The following is a 26,647-nucleotide window of genomic DNA, read 5'->3' as shown; positions in this document are numbered from 1 at the left end:
CTTGTCAGCTTTATCTCTGGCAACAGAAAGAATGACTTCTCCCATCGCTGGTCTCTTCTCTCTCTCACTAGAACTTAACCCTCTAATTTTTAGGAAATGCTGTTATTGTTCCTATTTCTCACAGTTGAACTTTAAAGAATAGCCTTAGAAAAGTCTTCCGTTTACAAGTTAGACTCCCTATTTTAGGAAAGATAAGACCAAAAGCCACCCCAGATGAGGGAAACTGTATTATGTGACTGAATCCTCCAGATCAGGGAATGCCAAGTGAAAACCACTGACAGCCATGTTTCAAGGTATCCCCGTGCTAATAGCATCCTACGCGAGTGTAAGCTACACCGCAACCCATGACTGGATTAATCACCAGTTCAAGTATCCTTAGTATGGTGAATAATACTTTACCATAAGTCTGACCAAAAATAACCCATTCCTGAACCCTCATAAACCACTGACACTGAAGTCATGAGTTGTGTCTGTAAGCTATTTTAAATGAAGATGTCTGTAAAATTTGGCTTGCTTAAGTATGGAGTTTTAAAACTCTATTGCAGAACCCAAAAGAACTGAGGGCTTATTTCAAAGAAATGACCTGTACAAGAATGTTCATGGCAACTCTATAATAGCCCAAACTGGAAACAATCCAAATGTCTGCCATGGTATTTTTATACAATGGACTGTTACTGAGCAATAAAAAAAGATGAACTATTGCTATAAGTGATGTGGATGAATCTCACAGACATAGTGAAAGAAACCAGACACAAAAGAATATGACTCCATTTGCATGAAGTTCAGAGACAGTAAAAGCAATTTATGATGATGGAAGTCAGAATCGTGGCTGTCTTTTGGTTGGAGGAGGGGATGATATTGACTGGGAAAAGGCATGAGGGTCCTGAAAATGTTCTATAGGCTTCCTCTGGTTGATGGCTACATGGATCTGAGGTAACTAGCCTCCAAGAAGGTCCCCAATGCTCCCCTCCTCTGGAATTCTTGTCCCTGTATAGTCCCCCTCCTACATTGTATCAGGACTGTTCGGTGTGATCAGCAGAATATGGCAAAAGTGATGGCATGCCACTGACTTGAGGCTCTGCCTTGCTCTCTCTTGGATCACTCACTCTGGAGGAAGCCAGCTGCAAGTCTTGAGAACACACAACAGCCCTGTGGAGAAGCCCACACGGAGAGGAACTGAGGCCTCCTGCCAGCAGCATCTTGCAAGCAAATATTCCAGCTCCAGTCAAGCATTCAGATGATGTAGCCCAGCTGACATCTTGACCACAACCTCACAAGCCAAAACCACCCAGAACCACACTAATCCCTGGCTGACAGAAACTCTGATATAGTAAATGTTTCTTCTTGTAATCTACTACATTTTGGGATAATTGGTTATCAAGTAATAGATAATATAAGTATATTATATGTAAGAACTCATTGAACTGTACAGGCAAGTTTTATATACTTTATATATGGGTTATATATTAAGAAAAAAGAAAAAAGTCTATTACCAAAAAGAGGCTGTCAAAAACACTCAACCTGAAACTCCCTAGATGTTTGGCAGAAGTATTAACTCAAGGTCTCCTATATTTCACCAAAATGTGTTCGCAGTGTGTAGTCGGACGGAGGGAGACAGGTGTGAGCTGGTCACCTTCTCCTGTTCCCTGTGTTGAACTGGTCATCCTCCGACTGTCTACAGGTGGTGCTTTTAGAGTCAGCTCTAGCTGCTCTTCCTGGACCTTTTTGGGGGCTGTCTGTTAGCAAAATTTACAATGTCTACAAAAGTGGGGCCGACTTCTCCATTAAGCCCAGTAGGCCTAGTGCCTAGGGCCCCCGACACTTTCAAGGTCTCATAAAATGTTTTAACATCAATTTATTTTAAAATCAGAAGAAAAATATAAAAATATAATAATAATAAATATATAATAATGAAATCAGCTTGGATTATATCCATCTTCATACCAAATGCAGTTGTAAAATATAATTTTAAGTGTTTTTTTTTAAGGAGGGAGGGGCCCCCAAAGGCAAAGGCACTTAGAGCCAACAAAAGTCATAGCCCAGCCCTGAGCACGAGGAGGTGTGCTATGGACTGAACAGTGTCCTCCCCCAAATTTATATGTCCCCCTAACCCCCAAAGTAACTATTTAGAGACAGGGTTTTAGGAGGTACTGAAGGTCAAATAAGGTCATAAGGGTGTGACTTTAACCCGATAGGATTCCTTGACTTTCTACAAAGAGGAAGAGAGAGATTTCTCTCTCCACATACGTTCACCAAGGAAAGACCATGTGAACACACAATGAGGAAGCCAGCCATCTGCAAGCCAGCAAGCGGGGGCTTACCAGAAATAGAACTCACTGGCAGCTTGATCTTAGACTTCTCTGTCTCCATAACCGTGGGTTATAAATTCCGGATGTTTAAGCCACCCAGTCCATGGTATTTTGTTACGGCAGCCTAAGCTGACTAATACAAGGAGGGAAAAGTGGAAAAAAAAAAGAGCAAAGTGAAGACATGCTGAGTCCAACAGGAACGGTCTCAGGTATCACCAGATTAAGTCAGTAGTACCCCAAAGGCCCAGCTCTATCTTCATTTCCTATTATTGAATTTCAGCCTTCAAGTTAGAAACTAGGCAAGCTTGCAATCTGTGCAGAGGTTAGGCATTCTTTTTTCTTTGACCACTTGAATCACTGCCTACTTTGCAGGTTTCAAGTTAGCAGCAGCAGCAGCAAAAAAAAAAAAAAAAAGCTTCTATATTAGAAGAACTCAAAGTTATTTTATTGGAATAAAATTTTATTAACATGAATATCCTGCTCAAATCACATCCCTAGTCTAGAAAATGAGATGCAGTGGTTGCTTAGCCAATGAGGTAACCCAGGAGAATGAGGGTTAAAGAAGACTATGTTTTATGAAGAATATGTGATCATCTGCTGAATGTTACTAAGAGGCCAAGTGAGATGAGAACAAAGGAGTTGTCATTGATTTGGCAACACAAGAACCAGTGATGACTTTAAGAAGAGCAGGTGTCCATCTGATTGCTGAGGCTCTGGGGGGAGGTGGAGAGCCAGATCTTTACATCACTCCTTGCAGCAAAATAATTCCAGATGGATCAATATCTTCATGAAATCATTAAAACTCTAAAGGAAAACATGGAATAATTTTTTATAACCCTGTAAACTAGTAAATTATTAAAAGTTTCTGCACTGCATTTGCTATACCAACAGGTGAATTTTCTTAATAAATAGTTTTTACAAATCAATATAAAAAAAACTAACAGAAAATGAAGAATACAGAAAAAGAAATAAAATTTATAAGTGTATGAAAAGATTCTTAATCTCACTTATAATTAATAAAATACAAATTAAAGCATCATAATATTTTTTAAAATAAGAAACAAAATAATTAAAATCACAGATACTATTTTTCACCTAACAGAATGGCAAAGATAAGTGTTGGCAAAGAGGTGGAATCAAGTACTTCCATATGTTGTTAGCAAAGGTGTCAATTACAATCTCTTTGGAGGGCAATTTGGCAATAATCAAAACTAAAATACACATTTCGTTTGATCCAACAATATATACATTTTTCCGACAGTTCTATTTGTACATGATTGTAAAGTTTTAGGTACAAGGATGTTCACTGCATCACTGTTTCCTGTAACAAAAGTGACAAACCAAACATAAAACAGGAGATTGATTAAATAAATTATGTAATGGATCAAAAACTATTAACAGACTATTTCTAGCCTTGCCCTTCCATCTGCTAGGTAAAAAGAAATTTGTTTTGGGTCAACGTTCTCATCTCTCTCCCTAAGGAAAATGTTCAATAGCTTTTAGACTTCTGTGATGCAATACCATGAGGAAAGCAGAGGGCACAGAAAGATGCAAAGCTTTGTGGAATCCAGACAAGCTCAGGAATGTGAGGAGGCATAAGAAAAAGAAAGGTGAATTTATACAATATTACTAGAGATATACAAACCCTTCCCATGTTTCAGAAATGCAATTTTGAGGCTTAAGTCATTTTGAAATACTTTTTGGTGGTGAAATCTATTTCATTGACTTAGGCACAGCTCTGAGACTGGCCTGCAGTGCTAGCTTCAGAAATGTCATATACACACAATGAAATCCATAAAGCTAGTAAAAGTACGGAGGTGGAAAAACATATTGCTAAATGTAAAAAGTAAGCTGTAAACTCTATACCGTATGCTCCCACTTGTTTAAAAAGCCCATCCATATATTATTCACGTACATGTTTTCGAATACATAGGTGTTTTCTGGAGGATGTTTCTGCACATTTATAAAGATGCATACATGTAATAATTTCATTGACCCTCTTGTTTTGTCCTTTATTTTTATGCAATCAATGCTGAATGGTGTTTATAATGACAGTGGTATTGAGTATTATTTAAACAAAAAGTCTCTCTTAGGACCTCAACCGTGTGTCAACTGAAATAAAAATGCACAATGTAGGACTTCTCTGGTGGCACAGTGGTAAAGAATCCACCTGCCAATGCAGGGGACACTGGAAGATCCACATGCCACGGAGCAACTAAGCCCGTGAGCCACAACTACTGAGCCTGTGCTCTAGAGCCCTCGAGCCACAACTACAGAAGCCCACGTGCCTAGAGCCCATGCTCTGCAACAGAAGTCACTGCAATGAGAAGCCCGCGCACCGCAATGAAGAGTAGCCACCCCCCCCCGCCCCTTTAACCCCTGCTCACCGCAACTAGAGAAAGCCCATGGGCAGCAACGAAGACCCAACACAGCCAAAAACAAATAAATCTATATTTTTAAAAAAACGCACAATGTAAATGTTGTGAGTCAAGTTTTATTTGGGGACCTTACTGAGGACCAGAGCCTGGGAGACAGCCTCTCAGAGAACTCTGAGAAACTGCTCCAAAGAGGTAAGGGAGGAACCAGGATGTATGTGAACTTTTCTGCTTGGAAAAAAACTTGTAATCAAGCATAAAAAGATCACTGCTAATCACAAAGAACGGACATTTCAAGTTAATGATTTTAGTGCTTTTCTAAGTAGGGGAAGATGAAAGAATCTAGGGTCTTTTTGAAATTTTTCCTTAGCTACGTATCTTAGCTACCTAGTGGTCAGTATATCCGATGCACAGAATACTTCCAGTTTTTCTCCATCCTGAATTCCCCTCAGGGTGCACACATTAGCAACTGCAGTGGTTAAAGGCTTAATCCTTGTAGAATTGGGATGGCAGGCAACTTCTTTTCTTTATGAGTGAAAACAATTTTCAGAGAAGAAGAAAATACACCATGATGTGACACAGATTATCCATAATGGTGGAATTATATATGACTTTTTTATTCTTGTCTGTAAACTTTTGTGTATTTTCAAAGTTTCCACCATGAGCATGGATTACTTTATGAGCAAAACAAATTTCTCTTCAAAATATGATAGTTTATTTTTAAAATATATTCTAGCCTTTTGGATATTGTCAAAGCTGTACAAAAAACAGAACTAGAAAAAATATATATAGCTAAAAGATCTTTTAGTTACTATTTTGGTGAATAGTAGACAATTTGTTGGGTATCAAAATTTCTGCCCATCCCAGAAATGTTTCATGTGGTGCTTAAAATTACCTTTATTCAAGTCAATTATTTAGTAAAGGTTGTTTGTTTGTTTCCCCCATAAGGACTTTGCTAATATTGGAAGGGTAACTAACCCACCAGGATCCAGGGAATGCATTACAGAGGTAGTTCTTGAATTGGAATGTGAATTGGAACAACCAGGAGGGCTTGTTAAACTAAAAAGGGCAGCTTCATCCCCTAGGCTTTCTGATTCGGTGGGTCCAGGGTGGGACCCATAATTTGCATTTCTAACAAATTCCCAGGTGGTGGTGCTGCCAGCTGGTTCAGTGACAACAATTTGAGTATCTCTGCATGAAGCATACTACCTTATCATCAGCGAGAGCACCAGGCGCCTGAGAGCAAGCAGATGCCTGAGGCCAGGGGGTCATCATGGCTGAAGGTCCAGAGGGAATCCCTATAGTTTCAGTGCCCAGCCAGACAGGTGGACATTTCAGGGCTGAGGAGGTGGGGAGGCAAATTGGTAACTGAATCAGAGGCTTTGTAGAGTAGGGATGGGAATGTCACCTGCATCATGGTCCTACCTTCACTGGGTTTGTTTATTGCTACAGATGGATATTTAGTCTTTTCATTGTAAACCGGCTTCCACTGTGCGGAGAAGAGATACATACATGCATTTCCTTACCTTTAATAAGGGAAGGAAAATGTTACCAGAAATACATATAACAAAAATAAATGTAAAAAGATTATAATAAGTGTAAGACTTAAAAACGTAGATGCTTCTTTATCTTTGTTACTTCACTTCACCTAGAACTTAACGGACTCTGGTCCCACCTCTGGGTCAAACCTCCCCCCGGGCTGGTGGCGGGCTCTTCTGACGTCCGCACATTCCCTGCCACGCTTGGCTCCGCCAGCAGATGGTGCGGTTCTAGCGCTTTTCCAAAAGTGGGCTGAGAGGACAGAAAATAGAGATTGGGTAGCTCTGAGGCATCGTCCACAGCCACGCACTGCCCGTGGAGCTCTCGGATCACAACACTGTCAGGCCACTGCGTGGCGCCGCCCCCCGCTTTGCTAGAAGTGCCCAGGCATGGATTCCTTTTGGGTGACTGGGTTTGGAAGGAGAACTTGCTTAGGGTGCTAATTGGACCCGCTGAGAAGTGGGGTCTTAAGTGGGAAGATAGTCCGCACGCAATCCCATGTGCTAAAACCTCGCCCACCGTCTCCAATCGAGGAAAGACAAAAAGGGGAGAAAGGAGTTAAACCATCCAAACCACACGCCGTTGGGACAGCTCCAGAAGTATCCTTCCCGGATATGCTCAGGGGCCCGGGTCTGCGAGTCCCTGGCCTGAGGCTGCGCCCCCAAGCGCCGCAGGACGGAGAAGTGCCGAGCTGGGACTGGGGAGGGCGCTGTGGGATCCGGCGGTCGGGTCCCGACTAGCCCCGCCCCTGTCCCGCTCCCCACCCCGGGTCGGTCCAGCCCCAGGACAGGTCTAGGGCGGGTCCAGGCAGTGCCGGCAGCGGCCCCGCCCAAAAGTGGGAGGAGCCGACGACGCCATCGTCATTCCTGACCTGCGCGCGCAATCAGCCGCAGCTGGCGCTTGTTCCCTCCCTCAGGCGGCGCCAGACCCCGACAGACTCGGACGCCGATCGGAGCCTGCCAGCCTACCCTCGCTGACGTCTGCAGCCCGGCGCCAGGGCAGCATGAGTGCGTGCGGCCCGGCCCTCGGCCTCCTCCTGCTGCTGCTCTGCCCGGCGCAGGTGAGCGGCCGCCGGCGACCCGGGCAGGCTGTGGGGGACGTGGTGAGGCCGCGAGGCGGGGAGGGCTGCGGGCTGTGCAGAGGCTCAGGCGCCTCCGGCCCCAGAGAGGACCAGCCGCGGGTCCAGCGGATCCCGGGGAAGTTGGTCTAGCGATGGAGCCCCTGGAGGTCCCCCCACAGCTCCCCGGTGCCTTTCTCCGGCCACGCGGTTTTCCCTGTGGTCTGGAAGACGGTGGCAACTGGGGGCTGCTTATTTGACCTGTTTGGAGCTCCTTTCACCTGTGGTCACCTCGTTTCTGGATTTAGGGTATGGGGTGAAGAGAGGAGGAAGAACATGGGCGGAGAGGAAATAGGGTTCGTATTATTTAACCTGCCTTTCCCCCCTTAATGCTGCCAGAGGCACGCGAATTCTTTGTAAATGTGTTTAGAAGATCTGACCACTTTATTTCTTCTCCTCCTCCCCTAAAGGTGAAGGAGGGAGGGGAGATAAAGTTAGCAATCCGTCAGGCCCCAGATTGGAACAGCCCTAAGTACTTTACAGAGGGCAGCTTGGTCTTCTAAAGAGTGCAAGTTACTTCTTACCCACTCCCTTTACATCTCTAGAAGCTGAGGCCGACAGGTGCGCGGGTTAATTGGATTTCGCAATACCAGCCGTGGAGAGGAGGGGCCTGGAACTCCCTGGGTCGGCTTTCCCCTGGTTTGGTAGAAGCCCTGGGCATGAGCGCCTCGCTGCTATTTGTGTGTCTACAGTTTTATCCTTTAAAACTGTGGGTGTCCGGAGGGATGTCTAAGGATTTAGTGCTGATTAAACCAGATCCGGATGGGAATCCCAGGTTCTCGTGCCCACTCATAGGTGTGTCAGTGATGAGGGGGCAGTGAATCCCAGGGGAAGGCAGATCAAGGGGTTTCCTGCACCAGGAAAAGCTCTCCTGAGGCGTCTGCATAGTTCTCAGCAGGGGGGTAGGTGTGGCTGACCGGGAAGGGCCTCCTGTGTGTGCGTGTGGGCGTCGCCAGGGGTGTGGGCTTGTGGAAGAGCACACACCTGGTGGGGAGGGAAGGCAGAGGAAAGCAGGTTTCGGGGAGGTGCTTTGGAATGGGGTCAACCGGTAGACCGCCTGCTAGCTCTGTGGCTTTGGGCTCATTACTCTTTCAAGCCTCACTTTTTCTGAAGATAAGCAATTCCTCATACAGTTATTGAGGTCCCTCCATGCATAATGATGTTTGGAGAGATCGCATCACTGTAGTAAAAACTCAAGAAATAGCAGCAGTTATTTGCTTTGAAAATACAGCTATTCAGTTTCCCGAGAGTTTTAGGTTAGGATCTAACAGGCAGGCTTCACATGGTTAAGTAGCTTTAATTTATCTCTGAAATCCTTTTACCTCAAGGTAGCAGCCAGGGCTGATGGTAAATGAGTGCCTCTCCTCCTAGGACTTTTGGGATAGGTCAGGGGTTGGTCACAAGTTTCTTGCAAGATGCCTGGAAGCCTTGAGAGGGTTTGCAAATATGAACTGGAGACCCTCGTGTTGATATTTTTAAGATTAGCTCCCTCATGTCTGCAGAGGCTTTCAGTACCTGCATTTCCTCACACCTGAGATGTGATGGGGGGGGGGGCGGGCGGTTCCCGCTTTTAGAATTCTCACCAGTGATAAGCAGCTCGTCTGGGTTGAGTCTGAGCACCAGTAAAGTTCTGTCACGGAATTGCAGACTAACTGTCCTTCACAAAGTCTGAAATACCTTTGTGGGGTGGGGGATTTTTGCTTTCCTTAACTTTTAAGTTTTACAGATGATGAAATCACATTACTAAGACTGCGTGGTTTTTAAACCTTGTGCTCATCCAAATAATGTGTGCAGTTTTGAGAAGTAGTACGCATCTCTCCTGACTGTAATATTTGTAAGCTTTTTCTTGAGGGACTTGCACCATAATGAGGCCTGGGTAGGAATTAAACCATTAAAACTGCTTTTCCTGAGGAGATGGGGAATGGGTTAATCTTTCAGCCTGAGAGCATTGAAGAATAACTTTCTGAAATTGGAGCGAATGTGGGTAATCTTCCCCAGTCTCTCCCATTCCTTGATTGATGCTGTGATCAGTTATTTTACTAACATAAGTAATCAAGGGAAAATGAGGCTTTTTATTATTAGCAAGTGGGCAGAAAGAAAACGCCTTGCTGAATAGGTCTTTGTATTCCTTCAGTGTTTGTCATATTACCCAGAACAAAGAATCCTCTTTCCTGGGTAACCCTTCCCCTCCCTCCACTCCTCCTAAAAGGGGTGCTTTCAGGGGTGTGTTACAGATGACACATTACCTGTGCGGAAGCCTGGAGTGGGCCGTCTCTAACCTGATCTCAGGTGCCTCGTCTGCTCTTTCACCCACAGATCTGTGAAGGGCACCAGCTCTCCAGCCAAATAAACTACTTGCTGTCAAAACCCTGCCCATCTTCCAAGGCCCAGTTCAAAAGCATCTTCATCTGTGACATTGTTATTCTGTTCCCCCAACTAGAATGCCTTCACTCTGAAGTTCTCGATCTTTGTTTAAACTGCTCCAGCAGCAGCAGCGTTTACGGCCTGGCACAAGACTTGGAGTTAAAAGACCTGGTGTGGGTCTTGACTCTTCCTCTTACCAGGAGTGATCTTGGGCAAAGGCAGTCTCCTCCTCTGTAAAATGGGGTTAACAACTTCACCTACTCCTCAGGGTGCTTGTGGAAAGACAGAGAAATATTGTTTGAATGAACTGCCGTGCTGCAGGCTCCTTGAGGGCAAGAACTATATTTACCATCTCCAGCAGGGCCTGAATCAACAAATCATTGGCCTTCATGGATTTGGGTGAGGGGATAAGATCGGTGAGGCATTCCGAGGCTACTAGAGATCAGAATTGGATTTGCCTTTGTTGTCTCCGTGATTGCAAAGATCAACGGTGGCCCGACAGGCTTTCCTTTGCTTGGAACATGCTTGTTATTTTCAGTCTTTAGAATATTTGCTTTGGCAAGAAAACTTTAAAACACACACACACACACACACACACATACACACACACCCAAAAAACCCCTGCTCTCTCTGATGCAAGTGTGCTCTTGGGGGATTTGTGAGGGAATCTTTAGAATTGGGCCACGGAGGAACTCAAATTACCGTCATTCAGTAATTTCATAAATGTGAAGTGAGTGCAATGTAGGATACACTAGTAGATCGAAAGAATCACCTAGGCAGAAAGTGGTCTGTCTACAAACTGTAAAGTGCTATGTAAAAGTTAGTAGTTACTATCCCTGTCTTGTTCATAGTTGATGGGAGGACGAGTGGATACACAAAAAAATTACAATGCAAAGAAAAGTGTGCTCTAATAAAGGGACAGAATGTGATGGGGAGTCCATTTTTGAGCTGAGTGTTGGAGGGTGAATTAATGCTTACTGGGCGGATGAAAGGAAAACTGGAGAAAATAGGGGGGAAAGTTACCCAGTTGTTACTAAAAACCATTAAACTGTACACTTCAATGGTGAATTTATGGTATGTAAATTATCTCAATATTTTTAAATGGCATCCTGGATTACAAGAGACTAAGGAAAAAGGAATTACCTAATTTTTGCATAGTACTCCATTGCGATGACACCTTTGGTCTTGTTTTAACCTCCCAAGACTCCTTAAGATAGGTGTGATGCTGTTTTTCCTGTTTTACAGATGTGGATATTAAGGCTGAAGTTTGTCTCAAGGTCATAGTTGGTAAATGGCAGACTGGGGCTTGAGCCACTGTCTTCTGACTTCCGGGCTCTGCTTTATTCAAATTCAGAATATTGCTGCCAGGTTATTCATATTTAGCAAGCTCTGTTGAATGGGTGTTTAGCAGATGTTCTACTTGGCCAGTAACGTTCAAGGCATGTTGCTGGCTCCAGTGTGGCTTCTCCAAAAGCCTGTGATAGATCAGGGGTGGATTTAGCCTACTGGCCTGACCCTTGGTTCAATTGTCACGTTGTGTGAACATTCCTTAGGAAAACACCTGCGGACAGTATACACCCCCATCCACTTTCATGGTTTTGATTTAGCCTTGTGGCTTTTGGATTATTTTTCAAACTTGTGAGTGCGGGAGCTCAGAAATGTCTAAGACTAACTAATAGTGTGACCTTGGGCAAGTCAGTTAAACTGCAAGCTGGAGGGGTTATCTGTAAAGTGAAGATTGGCTGAGCCCATCTAACTCGAAAAATATATCTAAAATACCCATCTAAAGGCGTTCCTGGTGCTCACACAAATTATCCTTTGTTATGTGGATATGTCTACCCCAGGTTGGCTATAAAACAGAGTTCCAGAGAATTCCGTCAATAAAAGTCAGAGTAGACCAGCCTCCACCCCAAATGTCCTGTCATATTTGTTTGGTCTGCATACCTGACCCCAAAGGACACAGTAGGCAGCTTAATCTCTGGACAGGATTCTCTGGGCCACCGCCTCCTGGGTTATCCTGACTGGCCAGGCCAGCCCCTCAGCTCCACCCCTCGCCAGAGCTGCAGCTGGGTGTGTCTCCAGGTTCCATCGTGAGCTTTACTCATCCAGGACAGCAACAGAGGTGAGGGGCCCAGGCCCTGCACTGCATCTGCATGGGATGGCCAGGTACAGGCCTGGGGCTGAGGACAGTCACTGGTCCTGAGAAAGTGAGTCAGGACTTGACAGCTGCCTAGAGTTGTATGTAAATGGTAGTCATTAGTCCTGCAGCTGAACAAGGCTGTGTGGAAAGAGGGACACCTGTGTAGGATGATAGTGGAGGGGACAGCCCATCCCTAGCACATTGTCACAATCTAAGGATACGTCCATGTACAAACTGAGCTGAAGTTTGAACAGTGCAGCAGCTGGTGGGGTGGGTATGGAGGTGAATAGGAGGGAGAATGCTTAACTTGGCATTCAAAATCTTGTTTCTCATTACTGGTTTTCTCACTTATGAGCCATGTGACCTCAGAGAATCCTCTCTGAGCTCCAGTTTCCTTACCTGTAAAATTCTGTGATACTACTATTCCATGGGGTGTCTGAGAAATAAACGAGGCAATGAGGGAGAAATCACTCAACTTTGTGCCTGGCACTCAGTTGATGTTCATTAAGCATTTGAACATGAGTTAATATTCACCCTGGAGTAAAGAATTCTGTTGCTGATGTTCAGAGCTTCTCCATGTGATAAGATGTGCTTTCAGGGAGCTCCCAATTAGAGTCTGTTTAGCAGCTGCTAGAGTTGCTGACACGTAGCAGAAGGGGCTTTTTTTTTTTAACTTTCCTGAACTATTCCTATTATTATTGAAAGATGCTTCCCTGTGCAGTCATATATCCAATAATTAAACTCTAGAGCATGTTGTGAAATAACCATGTGGCCTAACCTTTAAAAGCAGAGATAGCCTAGGCTTGTCACTACTAAATTCTGGGTTAAAGCCAAAGCAACTTCTTACATAATCCAGTCAAGCTCCTTTAACTCATCTTGTACGTTTTGACAGTTTCTGAATGAGTGAACACTGGATGAGATACTATAGAAAATTTCAAAGGAAGTATAACACCTGGGCTCTGCCCTTTAGGATTCTGTGGCCTCACAGGGCATTCGAGACCAAGGCAAGAAAATACCCTTGCAACTTCTGCCTTCATGCACAACTTTGTGATACTCATAAATTCTCCTTGATCTTAGAGCAGGAGCCAGCAAATTATGACCTGGCTAGAGCCTGTAGCTGTGGACAGTTTTCTTGGGACACACCCACGCCCATCTTTTACCCATTGTCTGTGGATACTTTTGAGCTACAGCAGACAAGGTTGAGTATGTAGCACAGAGACCTTAGGGCCCACAAACCTATCATATTTAATATTTGGTCCTCTAAGGAAAAGTTTATCCACTGTGTCCTGGTGGATCCCCAGGGGAGCTTGTGGAATGTAAGTCACAGAGAAATGGTTCGCCTGAGCTCTGGGTGCAGGACACCTGCTGACTCAAGCAGTGAGGATGGATGCCCGTGAGCACCAGCCAGGTGCTGCCTGGGGCCAACCTGCCTCTGCCCCAGGACAGCTCACCCGACGGGGGAGCACCATGACCAGATCCAGGTGATAGGAGTCAGAGTTAAATTTAGTGGAGGCAGTGAGTCTTGGGTAAGGCTTGTAAACGGGGAGGCCGTTCCGAGATGGGGGTGGACTGAAATGTGTGGAGAAAACAAGGGAGGGCAGACAAGGGCTGGAGTCCGGCCTTGGGGACCCCGAGAAATACATGTAGAGGCAGTTCAGGTAGAGTCAACAGCCAGTCACGGAAGGTAGTAGAGATTATGTAAAAGTTACTGCATTTGTGTGTGTTTACGTGGATATATCTCTACAGGTTTGCCTGTGGGAGGGAATTGAAAGCCCGGAAGACCTAGATCTGATAAGTTAGCATTGGTTAAACCTGAGGAATGGGGTGGCAGTGGAGAGGTAAGGGGGAGCTTCCAATGTTATCGCATATACACCTGTAATGTTTGAATATTTGTGATGGGTGGGTGCTCTGTAATTAAGGAAAATAAAATCTACACTCATTTAACATTTTAGGAATCAGTCAAATGTTTAAATGCTTAAATAAGACAGTTCTTGTGGTCATGAATAGCTCTGTAAGACTGGTCAGTGCCCATGAGATGAACTGTGAAGAATCATCATTCTTTGAGCTTGTCCCCCACTGACCCCAAGTGGAGCTTTGACAACACCTGTTATTAGAGACTCTGGCTGTGTCGCATGACGCTCAGACCCATGGTGTTTCAACTGACGGTCACCCTTCTCTGTTTAATCTCAGTGTAACCAAGAACGTGCTGTCTGCAGTCCTTGCCACTGGGCTTTTCTCTTACATGGTGAAGGGCATCCGAGCTCATGTATTGTGATAAAATACACATAAAATCGACCGTTTTAAGTTAAAGTACAGTTCAGGGACATTAGGTACAACACATGTTGTGCAACTACCACCGTCCATCTCTAGAGCTGAGCTCACGTGCCGTCTGGTGCCCTTTGGGCTCTGTCAGACCTCCAGCCTTGGTGGGTTTATTTCAGTATCGGGCAGGATATGTCCTTCCCCAGGTGAGTATCATTGGTGTGAAGTCAGCACCAGTTGTTCTTGTATCAGAGCAAAGGCAGCTTTCACCCAGACACCTTGCTTCCCTGAGAAAGGAAGTACGTGGCCTGTACCTGAGCCCTTGATTGCTCGGCGTGCCCTTAGTCTTGGTGTCGGCTTGTGCTGCCCTGACATTCCAGGACATCTCCCAGGGATCTTGAGGTGAGCCGTTGTCTTCGTTGATAAAGTCCGACCGCTGGGCCGTGGCACTTTGGAGCCTGGAAACCCCAGTTGTTCGGATGTCAGCTGGGTTCTTGACGGGCTGCATAGATGAGCTCAGCCTAGTCAGTGGTCCGCTGAGGAGTGACCCTCGTGCAGCATAAGGAGTAAGAGCTCCAGCTTCCAAACCAGCCAGGCCTTGGGTCGGGTCTGGCTCTGCCGTTCTCAGATGTGGCCTCAGATGGGTCACTTTACCTGTGTAACCCTCAGTTTCCTCATATGTGAAATGGTGTTATTTTAGTGGCAGCCTCACAGATCTGCTGCGGGATTGAGGTGACAGGGGCACCCTTATCCAGTGCCTGGGTGCTGTGGGCGTGGTGTACCCCCATGGGAGCAGACCACGTGGTGGGAGGTGATGAGGTGGACAGAGGATGGCTGTGGGCTCGCAGGGAAGGGGTTGGGGGGGAAGGGGTGAGGGAGGCTGCACCGGCGAGGCTTCCTGGGAGGTTGGTGGGAAAGGTACCTGGGCCTGAGCCCCTGATGAAGAGGGCCTGGCGATGGAGGAAAGACTGGTTTCCTTTTGAGCACCTTGGCTGTGCAGCAGGCGGTTGGAGGTGCAGCTGGAGAGGAGTTGGGGGTGGTCTGACTGAGCGGGAGGGTGAAATGGAGCAGCTTCATGGGCAGGAGCAGGTGAAGGGACCAAAACAGAGATGAGGTTGAACACGTGGGTGAGGAGGAAGCCAGGTGGTGGAGGTCCCCAGGGGCCTCGGCACCAGCGGGGCCTGCGGTTGAAGGAGATGCTCGGGTTTCAGCTGTAGGTGAGCCGAGGGGAGTCGGGGAGAGAGACTCGAGGTGGGGAAGAGGCCTCCCCACCTGTGCAGCCGTGTGAGTGAGTGCACAGGCGCACCGGCCTGCACAAGGGATGGATGATGGACCCCCTTGAGGGAGGACCTTAATTATAGGGTTGATTATATCTTATTGAGAGTCTGTTTCTGGAACTAGAATGTTCTGGTTTGAATCCTGGCTCTGCTGCTTTGGGACAAGTTATTTAGCCTCTCTGCCTCTGTTTGCTCATCTGTAAATTGGGCATAATAGCACCTCCCAGGACTTCCCTGGCGGTCCAGTGGTTAAGACTCTGCGCTTCCACTGCAGGGAGTACGGGTTCCATCCCTGGTCGGGGAACTAGGATCACGCATGCCGTGCGGTATGGCCAAAACAAAAAACTTCCCTCGTGCATTTGTTGTAAGGATTCATTGGGTTAATATGTAAGAACAGTTAAAACAGTGCTTGGCACACAGCGAGTGGCCTGTGAGTACCTTTGGGCCCCGCCGGTTCATGCTTCTTTAGGTAGGTGACTTGGGAAAGCAAACCTAAGAGCAGTGACTCAAGCCCAGTTTTTTCCTGGCCCCAAAGAAACCACGAGCAGTTTATTTTCTTCAGGTCTTTGGATCCTCTTTGGTGAGGTCCCAAACAGTTGGAAGACATTAAGAATAATTCCTTACGTTTGAGTGGTAGTGCTTTCTAGTTTCCTAAGCACTTCCTCCTTTATTCCCGCATTCAGTGTTCACACCAGAACTGTGACGTAAGCGGGGTTTTGAGTGCAGTTCAAGGTGGGAGACTCCTGCTCTTCTCAGCCAGGTTACCTGCTCCAGGTGCAGCCAGGCTCAACATTTATTGAGGAACCCAGGACTCCTGATCTCCCGCCCCTCAAGCTCAACCCTCAGCCCTTCCTCCCTACCCCACGCCCCGCCCCATCTCTTCTACTTGGTGGGTGGAAACAACTTTGCTTTGAAACGAATGGTGTAGATTATAAAGGATGATCTTGTAAATAGGGACCAAACAGCATTGGGTCATCTTTATTTTCCCGTAGAGTGCTAAGTGCTGAGGAAGGGGAACTTAGACTCCAGATGTCCGTCCTGTTAGTCATGCCAGAGTTGGGTTTTTATGACTGGATTCCTGCCACTCCTGTGGGTGACGTGCCAGAGTGCCCCCTGGCCGGGACCTGCTTGCCCTGTTGGTCTGTTGAGAATTCTGTGAGTGGGAGTCCAAGGGACGTGTCCCTTGTGTGTAAATTACGGGTCAGTATCAGCAGTTGTCACCCCTCCTTAGCTTATTTGCCTTTTCAAACTTCAGTAGATGGATAATGACCTTTTAGTGGGAAACCCAGAGTTTTGGAAAGGGCAGTACTTTCTCTAGATTCGCTAGGTTTATGGACATAATTATGAGTCTTCTTATATAGAAATGGTGGAATTTTGCAACTTCTTGCCAGAGGTTTGGGATGTGGTGTTGTTAAATGCTTGTTGCTTCCTCATTTGTATAATTTCCCCTCCTTGTGGCCTAAACATATGACTTTTAATGAAACAAGATGGGGTAAGTCATAATTTCTGTTTTAAAAAATCTGAAGAATGAATTCAGAGACAAGTCATTTGGGCCCTTAGATTTCCTCTCAACACCCCTCAACCTCCTGCCTGTTTTTCCTTTCATGTTTTCAAGGCCTGTTGTGGGATTTGTGTCTTGATGCCGGCGACCAACACAGCCCAGCTTAACTCCTTGCAGTGTGCGGCCCACGTGCCACTGCCCCTGGAGAGAATTCACTCTCTTGCTTCTATGCCGATTTTTTTAAAATGACTTTTCCAACAGGTATCTTGGGATCCATGGTTGCTTCTCAACAGTCCCTGTTTCCCTACACGATAGCTGATTGCAGGGTCATGCCGGCCGTGACCCTGGCCAGCTTGGTGGAGCTCGGCGGCCTTGCTGATGGGATGAGTCACATGGTGCCCTCCTCCCCCCAACCCCACCGTGTGACTCACGTGGGGAATAGGAGTGGCTCTTGAGAAATCTTTACACAAGAGGTTTTATGTTTTTAAGATTCTGAGGGGATTTTCCTTAAAGTGAGCACATTTCTTGCCTTTTACTTAAATCTCGAGGACAAGGTATTCATTCTTCTCCTCCTTACGGTCTTTTCTTCACATTACTCATGGTGTGCTGATATTAATTAACCTTAACAGATACGCAAATGATCTTTCATTATTTAGACCTGACACAGTTCCTTATACAGATGTGCAAAAATAGAGCCTTAGTAATCACAGACTCACATACTATCTTGCTTTCTTCTACACTGATTGTTAGTGACTCTTATGTGGAACTGTAGCTTCCTCTTATTAATAAATAATAAGGAAGTAGAAATCATGTAAATAAGGAATTTCTGTTACCTCCTTCGCTGACTGACTTGACAAGTCCATTTTGGTCTATTTTAATTAATATTTGTCAAAATGTTAAACTAACCAGTGCCTCTTGCTGTTACTTGGCTTTGCAGGTAACCTTGGAAGCTTCTGTGAATGGGGCTTGAGTGGGTGCCCTTTGCTGTTGAACTTTGTGTTATCCCTGAGGCCCTAATGAAGCGAGTTTTGGGTTGACTTTTGTAGGTATTTTCACAGTCCTGTGTTTGGTATGGAGAATGTGGAATTGCATCTGGAGATAAGAGGTACAATTGCAGATATTCTGGGCTACCAAAGCCGTTGCCAGAGGACGGCTATGACCTGGTGCAGGTGAGTTAGTTGTCTTGGGCGTTGGGAACACAAAATGCTAATCAGAGATCCTCTGCAATTATACCTTAAATATTACCGTGGGGTGGGGATAGAGATGAAATGAATGGGCTTTTCTCATCCCAAACTCTTATCTGTAGCACAAAGAAGATAACATAACTCCAGAGGCGTGATTTTGGGGGGCTTACTATACCTTGCTCATAAAGTTTCCCATTATCAGGTTCCTACTTAGGGACTGATCTTGGTACCTCAGATGTTGCTTTAGCAGCTTCTTCAAAATACACTCAAAGTTAACTCTTCTTGTTCCTAGATTTCAGGACTTGAGTGGACGAGGCTGCTAAGTGGCTGTGACTCCCTTGTCCTCTGTTCACTTTAGTGATTCCTCCGGTTTCCACCAAGAGCCTATGAACTTTGGCTGCTACCAGGAATCTGTTTCCTGTTGTCTCTTTCACCATCCCTGATACACAGGGATATTAGAAAAGAACTGGAAATATCCAGGTGGAAAGACTGGTCCTAGAGGCTGCAGTTGACACGATAGCGGGTCACCTGGACTTACTCCTTTCATCAGAATTATTAAAGGCATTTGACATTCCCTGGAGTGCTGATGGAAAGAGTAAATAGCATTCTGGTTAAACTTAACCAAATAACCTAAAAAGAGGTAAAATGATTGTCAAGGGAGGAAAGTGAGCTTCCCAATTAGGAAAAAAAAAATTAAAATGCCTCTACTGCCTCTACTTCTGTGAATCCTTAGTTATGAACAGTAAATATGATAGCCTTTTAAAAGAATTCTGCAAGCACTTTGCATATAGGTGTCTCACCCTTGTGTACCTAAAAAGGGCGATATGAATAAAATGGTCTTATATTTGAGGAATGCTTGTCCTTATTTAACTGTGCTCCTCTGATGTCCGTGCTTTCTCACTCAAAAGGAACTCTGTCCAGGGTTCTTCTTCGGCAATGTCAGTCTTTGCTGTGATGTTCAGCAGCTTCGGACACTGAAAGACAACCTGCAGCTGCCTCTGCAGTTTCTGTCCAGGTGGGTTGACCGCCAGGCATGCAGGAAAAATAGGTTTAAAAGTTAGCTCTTGTTTTAGGAATGCTATCTTATGACTTCTCACAAATAAACAGTAACTTCTGATAAAGTAATAATTATCAGACTCAGTTCTCTCTTTACATTCAGAGTTGCTACTTGGTTTTCCTCTGAGATGTCTTCATCCCAAAGGGGACCTGCACTGGGGTCTGGGTCCCTTCAGACTTGAGCCCCTTCGTGCTCTGGGGAGGAGAGGTGTTCCTGCCCATTTCTCTGACCTGAGACCCTGCTCCGTGCAGTCCTCTGCATTGCCTCCCTCCCCTGCTTTGTGCGTGGTTCTCTCTTCCTATGGTGACCCAGGCCTCATAGAGCCGGCCTTTGGTAACTGCTCAAAGCTTGTTTTGGCAGAGTCGGCTGGTTTTGTCAAAATTAGTTTGCCATCCAGTGTGTTCTGTGTGACCGGGGCAGTGAAAAGGGCTTCGTAATACATGTTCTCTAAGCTTACCCAGCAGTTCTCGAATGTGCAGAAGAACCAACTGGTGGTGGTCTTTAGATCAGCATGCTGAGCACCCTGATAAAGGCGGATGGGAAGGACACGTGCTTCTCTATGTAGGTGTCACTGCAGGTGACAGGGCACAAGTCGGTGTCCACTCGGAAACTTAGCTTCTTCTCAGATTTTCAATTGGCAATATAGAGTGAAAAACCATCTGTAAATTGTTCTCTAGGACAACAAACAATATAATAGATCAGAAAGTTGAGACTCTAATCAGACCAGCTTATCTTGTGGAAGGAAGCCTAGTCGATGTTGCTGTAGCCAGATTGGAGCTGTCAGTTAGCCAAAATATATTTATCTAGCACCTGCTCTACGTGAGGTATTATGGGCGTAAACATCAAAAGATAACCAAGTTTTCCCCGTGTTGTCAGAGGTAGCAAAGCTTTATTTATAATAGCAAACAGTGAGTTGCTAATATGGAATACTATGCAGCTGTCCAAACTGATGATTGTACAGATTAAATGGAGTAACATAGAAAGAGGTTTGTAATTTATGGAAAGTAGTAGAAAACTGTGCACCGCAAGAGCGAATTCTGTTTGAATGGTGTAATTGTCGTTCCTGTTTGTCACAGTAAAGCACGGAACTCCTGAAAGCAAGTCAGTGTGGGTGTCTGCTCCTTCACTAGACCAGAGGCTTTGAAGGCTGGGACCACAGCTTCCTTGTTCTGTGTCACGTGTGGTCGTCTGGATGGGTTCAGAATAGAGAGCAATCCTGATTGGTTTTGTTGCAAGAATGCAAGTCTGATGAAGCAATAGCTTTTACAGATAACGGCGAACCAAAGAGGAGAGAGAGGTCTTCTGCCACATAACTGGTCAACATTAGAAGCTTAAACTTTGAACCTGGAAGACAGCAGACAGTTGTGGTTCTTAAGAAAACCCAGGTGCTTCTGAAATGCATGCAGCCAGAGGACACCACTGCTGTTCTCTTTATCTTCTCATGTCACAGGGAAATCCTCTTGTGTTTAGAGAGAGCCTAGGATTATCTGGGGATCGGAAGAGAGCCCTTCAGTAGGTTTTAAGATGAAAACTAATGTGTAAATCTCATTTTTTCCCTTTTTTCTTCTCAATCAGAATTGTCACCATGATGCTTCTAAGTCCTTCTAACTTCAAGACAGAGAAAACATGTCTGAATTATAAAGTGCAGAATCAGAGAGCATTTGTCTCTTTTTGAAATTACATCTGGGCGGCACAAATGTAGTAATTAGGGCAGTTTCTAAAGAGGTGTCTTTATTTTAACATGAGGTTTTAGGTTTGGAATTGCTGGGTTTAATATGTCCTCGTGGCAATCCATTTGCCATTTTACAATAAATTTTAAACATTCTTTGTCTATTTTAAATCATCTTTTTGCTGGCCCTATTATCCGTGAAATCATAGAGCAGTTTATTTTTCCTTTTAGATGTCCATCCTGTTTTTATAACCTAATGAACCTGTTTTGTGAGCTGACATGTAGCCCTCGACAAAGTCAGTTTCTGAACGTTACAGCAGTGGAAGATTATGTTGATCCTGTTACAAACCAGACAAAAACAAACGTAAAAGAATTACAGTACTATGTTGGAGAGAGTTTTGCCAATGGTAAGTAAACTTTTAAATTATTCCTCTTTTATATTTGGTATCAGGACAGTGGATCAAATTGTCCCTTTTTGTTGTCCTGTCAACTCTGTGAAAATGACAGTTTTTAGTTCCATTGGCCTTGAAATGTGAGTTGTTGCTTTGCTTGTATCCTGGGACTTGAGCTACAACCTTTTATACAATCTCCTTAAAGTATTTGCTTTAACTCCTTCCTAAGTATAAGTTCCCACATGGAAATTTTTAGTATGTGCAAGCTTATTTCTGTACATTTTAGAAACCATTGGAACTTTGGTTCTAGTGGACATGAAAGGCATAACTTCATGAATTATTGCACGACTGAGGAGATGGGGTGGAAGGTAGAACTAGTTGGCAGAGGAGAGATTTTTGACCTTGAAGAAACAGATCACGAGAAGAGAAAGTAAGCAGGTGTAACAAATAGGAGAAAGGGTACCCCAGCAACTAGAAATCATAGAACAATCTGAAAAAGACCATGTCATGTTTGTTGAAAATGACTGAAATGAAAGAATTCTATAAGAATAGGACACTAAAAAAAAAGAATGAACAGATTAGGAATAGAACTATAGGGCTTCCCTGGTGGCACAGTGGTTAAGATATATAACAGGCAGGCAGTGGTTAAGAATCTGCCTGCCAATGCAGGGGACACAGGTTCGAGCCCTGGTCTGGGAAGATCCCTCATGCCATGGAGAAACTCAGCCCATGCACCACAACTACTGGGCCTGCGCTCTAGAGCTGTGCGCCACAACTACTGAGCCTGTGTGCCACAATTACTGAAGCCTGTGTGCCTAGAGCCTGTGCTCCGCAACAAGAGAAGCCATTGCAATGAGAAGCCCACGCACTGCAACGAAGAGTAGCCCCCACTCACCACAACTAGAGAAAAGCCCGTATGCTGCAACGATGACCCAATGCAGCCAAAAATTAAAAAAAAAAAAGGAATCGTCATTTAAGTAGATTAAAAGATTAGATGCAGCTGAATAAAGAATGTGCCCAAAAACAATAAATAAAATAAGAAAATAATTCATCAAAGTTGTTGACTATAAGAGCAACATATAAATTTAATTATAATGATCAGTTAAAAACGTAACAAAAAAACTTACTAGAGAAAAGATCCCATTCACAAAAGCAACAAAAAGTAGGGTACCTAGGAATAAATCTACCAAAAGACGTGACGTAAAAGACAGCCTGACAGGATGAAGAGAGATCATTCTGTGTAGAAACAGAACCATCCATGTGGACAGTTGATACCGGTGTGTTGTTACAAATCATTAAGGGAAAGAGTGGGCTAGTTGATAAATGGAGTGAGAAATTAATTATTCATCTAATTTTTATTTTTGATTAACAAAGTAAAAATCCTAATCTTGGAAATTTTTAGAAGTAAATATAGAATGTCTTTATGACTTTAAGGTAAGAAAGGATTCTAGACAAGAGAGGAAAAGCAGACACCAGAAGTGAAAGGATTTATAAATACAGATAATTAGCATCTGTAGCAGTCAGTGAAATGCAGATTAAAACAGTGAGCTACCATTTCATGTATCAGATTGGCACAGATTTAAAAATTGGTCAACTCGAAATATTGGTGAGGATGTAGAGGCAGAGGAATGCTAATATACTACTCCACTGGTAACTGTAACTTGGTGTGAGTGTTTGAAAACCATTTGAAAAATAGTTTTGCAATACCTGGTAAACTTGAAGATAAATAAACCCTCACCGCAGAAATTCCACTTAGAGGTGCCTACCTTAGAGAAACTCTTAATGCATGTAAGGAGGGAGAACCATATAAAAACGTTCATTGTAGCATTTCTGTGATCATGAAAAATTGGAGACATCAAGAGAATGAGAAGACAAGCACAGACAGGGAGAAAATATTTACAAAAGACATAATCTCATAAAGGACTATTACCCAAAATATATGAAGAATTCTTAAAACTCAACAATAAGGAAGTGAACGACCTGATTGAAAAGTGGGCAAGAGACCTGAACAGACACCTTACCAAAGAAGATACATGAATAGCAGACACTAAGGGCTAATTAAGAGGAGAACAGATCAGTATACTGGAGCATAGTCATAGTCTGTTATGTTAAAATGGATGAATTAGGATTGTGTCAGTCACGTGAATGACACTTAAAAATACTGAAAGTAACAGAACATATGTAGTATGTTTATACTAAACAGTACTACATATTTATGGATACAATATATCATAAAAGTACACAAACGTGCCTGGGAAAAATAAACATCAAACTCAGGATTGTGATTACCTTGGGGAAGGGTGGATGCCCATAGGAAGGGATAGTGAGGGAGCTTCAGCTATATGTATAATGTGTTTTTGTTAATGTTGAGGCAAATGTTGTAAAATAGTAAGATCGGTAGAGGTGGGTGGCAAGTACATGAGAATCATATTCTGCATATTTTCCGTATCCTTGAAATATTTGATAAATTAAAACCTGAAAACCAAATGGTTAGCTGGAAGATATGAGGGAATTACTCAGAAAACAGCATAGAGATATAAAGTTCTGGAAATCATTAAAAGTGACATATGGGGGTAAGAGAGCTGGGGAGAGACAGTAAGTAAAAGGATAATGGCTGGGGATTTTCCAAAATGGATGAGACATGAATCTTCAGGCTTATGAAAAGAAAATGAATCCTCAAACCAGATAAATTAAGAAGAAATAGAATAGGGGCTTACCTGGCAGTCCAGTGGTTAAGAGTCCTTGTTTATACTGCAAGGGGTGTGGGTTTCATCCCTGGTCGCAGAACTAAGATCCCACATACTACATGGCGTGGCCAAAAAAAGAAAAGAGAGAATATATATATAAATCAGTTGTATTTCTATTCACTTGGAATGGACAATCTGAAAGTGAAATTTAAAAAAAAATTCCATTTACAGTAGTATCAAAAAGAATAAAATGGACTTCCCTGGTGGCGCAGTGGTTGAGAGTCCGCCTGCCGATGCAGGGGACATGGGTTCGTACCCCGGTCCGGGAGGATCTCACGTGCCACGGAGCGGCTGGGCCCGTGAGCCATGGCCGCTGAGCCTGTGCGTCTGGAGCCTGTGCTCCGCAACGGGAGAGGCCACAACAGTGAGAGGCCTGCGTACCGCAAAAAAAAAAAGAATAAAATACTTAGGAATAAATGTAACAAAAAAAGTGTGAAACATATTCTAAAAGCTAAAGAACATTATTAAAAGAAATTAAAGAGGATCTTTATAAATGGAAAGGCATCTTGTGTTCATGGATCAAAGACTTAATATTGTTATAAGATGGCAGTACTCCCCAAATTGATCTACAGAGCGAGTGCAATCCCTATCAGAATCCCAACTGACTTCTTTGTAGAAATGGACAGGCTGATTTTTAAATTCACGTGAAATTACAGGGGACCCAGAATAGCCAAAACAATCCTAAAAAAGAAGAACAAAATAGGAGGAATCACACTTCCCAGTTTCAAAATTTACTAAGCAACCAGTGGAAATCAAGATGGTATGGTACTGGTATAAGGGTAGGCATACAAAGAAATGAGACAGAATTGACAATAATCCCATACATCTATGGTCATCTGATTTTTGACAAGGGTGTCAAGACCATTCAATGGGGGAAAGAATAGTCTGCAACAAGTGGTCTTTGACAACTGGATAGCCACATGCAAAAGAACAAAGTTGTACCCTTACCTCACGCCATATACAAAAATTAACTTAAAATGTTTGCAGCAACATGGATGGACGCATTATGCTAAGTGAAATAAGTCAGACAGACAAAATTAAATACTGTATGATCTCACTTATATACGTGGGATCTAAAAAATACAACAAACTAGTGAATATAACAAAAAAGAAGGAGACTCAGATATAGAGAACAAATGTGGTTACCAGTGGCGAGGGGGGGCAGCATATAAACCTGGGGGAGTGGGAGGTACAAAATATTGGGAATAAGATAGACTCAAAGATGTACTGTACAACATGAGGAATATAGCCAGTATTTTGCAGTAACTTTAAATGGAGTGTGACCTTTAAAAATTGCATTTAAAAACTTAAAATGGATCAAAGACCTAAATGTAAGAGCTAAAACTAGAAAACTCTTAGAAGAAAACATCAGGATTAAAAATTAAAAAAAAACAAAACATCAAGATAAATCTTCATGACCTCAGATTTGGCAATGAATTCTTAGATATGACAGCAAAAACATGAGCAAACAAAAGGAAGAAATAGATATCTTGGACTTCATCAAAATAAAAAACTTGGGCTTCCCTGGTGGCGCAGTGGTTGAGAGTCCGCCTGCCAATGCAGGGGACACGGGTTCGTGCCCCGGTCCGGGAGGATCCCAAATGCCGCGGAGCGGCTGGGCCCGTGAGCCATGGCTGCTGAGCCTGCGCATCCGGAGCCTGTGCTCCGCAACGGGAGAGGCCACAACAGTGAGGGGCCCGCGTACTGCAAAAAAAATAAATAAATAAACAAAAAACTTGTGCTTCGAAGAACACCATCAAAAAGAGGCGAAAACAATATTTGCAAATCATGTATTTAATAAAGGATTTGTATCTAGAATATACAAAGACTTCTGAGAACTCAATAAGTAGATAACCCAATTTAAAAATGGGCAAACGATCTGAGTAAACATTTCTCCAATATGTTATACAAATGGTCGATAAGCTCATGAAAAGATGCTTGAGATCATTAGTCATCAAGGACATGCCAATCAAAACCACAATGAGGTACCGCTTCACACCCACTAGGGTGGCTAGAATCGAAAAGATAACAAATGTTGGCGGGGATGTAGAGAAATTAGAACCTTCATACACTCTGGTGGGGATGTAAAATGGTGCAGTAACTTTGGAAAACAGTCTGGCAGTTCCTGAAACAAACATAGAGTTACCATATGACCCAGCAGTTCCACTCACAAGAGAAATGAAAACATATGTTCATAATAGGTGGAAACAACGAAGATATCCATCAACTGATACATAGATAAACAAAATGTGGTACATCCATACGATGCAATATTATTTGACCATAAAAAGGAATGAAATATGGATCCATGCTGCAACATGGATGGACCTTGAAAACATCATGCTAAGTGGTAGAAGCCAGTCAAAAGACTATATATTATATGATTACATTTATATGCAATGTCCAAAATAGGCAAATCTATAGAGACAAAAGTAGATGAATTGTTGCTTAGGGCTTGAGGGGATGGGGAGATAGGGAGCATTAGTTAAAGATACCAGGTTTCTTTTTTTAAGGTGATGAAAGTGTTTTAAAATTGGCTGTGGTGGTGATTGCACATATCTATGAATATGCTGAAAGCCATTAGATTTTAACTTTAGATTGGCGAATTGTATGGTATGTGAATTATCTCAATAAAGCTATTTAAAAAAGGAATCCATACCTAAATATAGCTCATGAAAACTATAAAATTCCAAAGACAAATATCAGGTAGAGAA

At 43.7% G+C, this 26,647-nt stretch overlaps 1 protein-coding gene across 2 annotated transcripts in view; it reads left to right on the top strand.

Moving 5' to 3' along the window:
- Nucleotides 1-7,162: 7,162 nt before the first annotated feature.
- The window catches only part of NPC1 (NPC intracellular cholesterol transporter 1), a 47,181-nt gene continuing 27,696 nt past the window's right edge, over nt 7,163-26,647 (top strand). For both annotated transcript variants that reach the window (XR_009521733.1, XM_060028790.1), the window contains exons 1-4: nt 7,163-7,283; nt 17,931-18,053; nt 18,977-19,083; nt 21,026-21,201. Coding sequence is in view for 1 of the 2 variants with exons in the window: in XM_060028790.1 (XP_059884773.1) it covers nt 7,227-7,283; nt 17,931-18,053; nt 18,977-19,083; nt 21,026-21,201 (463 nt within the window). In the remaining variant the exon portion in view is untranslated. The remainder of the gene's footprint in view (nt 7,284-17,930; nt 18,054-18,976; nt 19,084-21,025; nt 21,202-26,647) is intronic.

The sequence above is a fragment of the Delphinus delphis genome, chromosome 13 (genome assembly GCF_949987515.2).
Source record: "Delphinus delphis chromosome 13, mDelDel1.2, whole genome shotgun sequence".
NCBI classification, from domain to species: Eukaryota; Metazoa; Chordata; class Mammalia; order Artiodactyla; family Delphinidae; genus Delphinus; species Delphinus delphis.
Note: the sequence above shows the minus strand (reverse complement) of the source record. Positions and strands in the feature narration are given on the sequence as shown.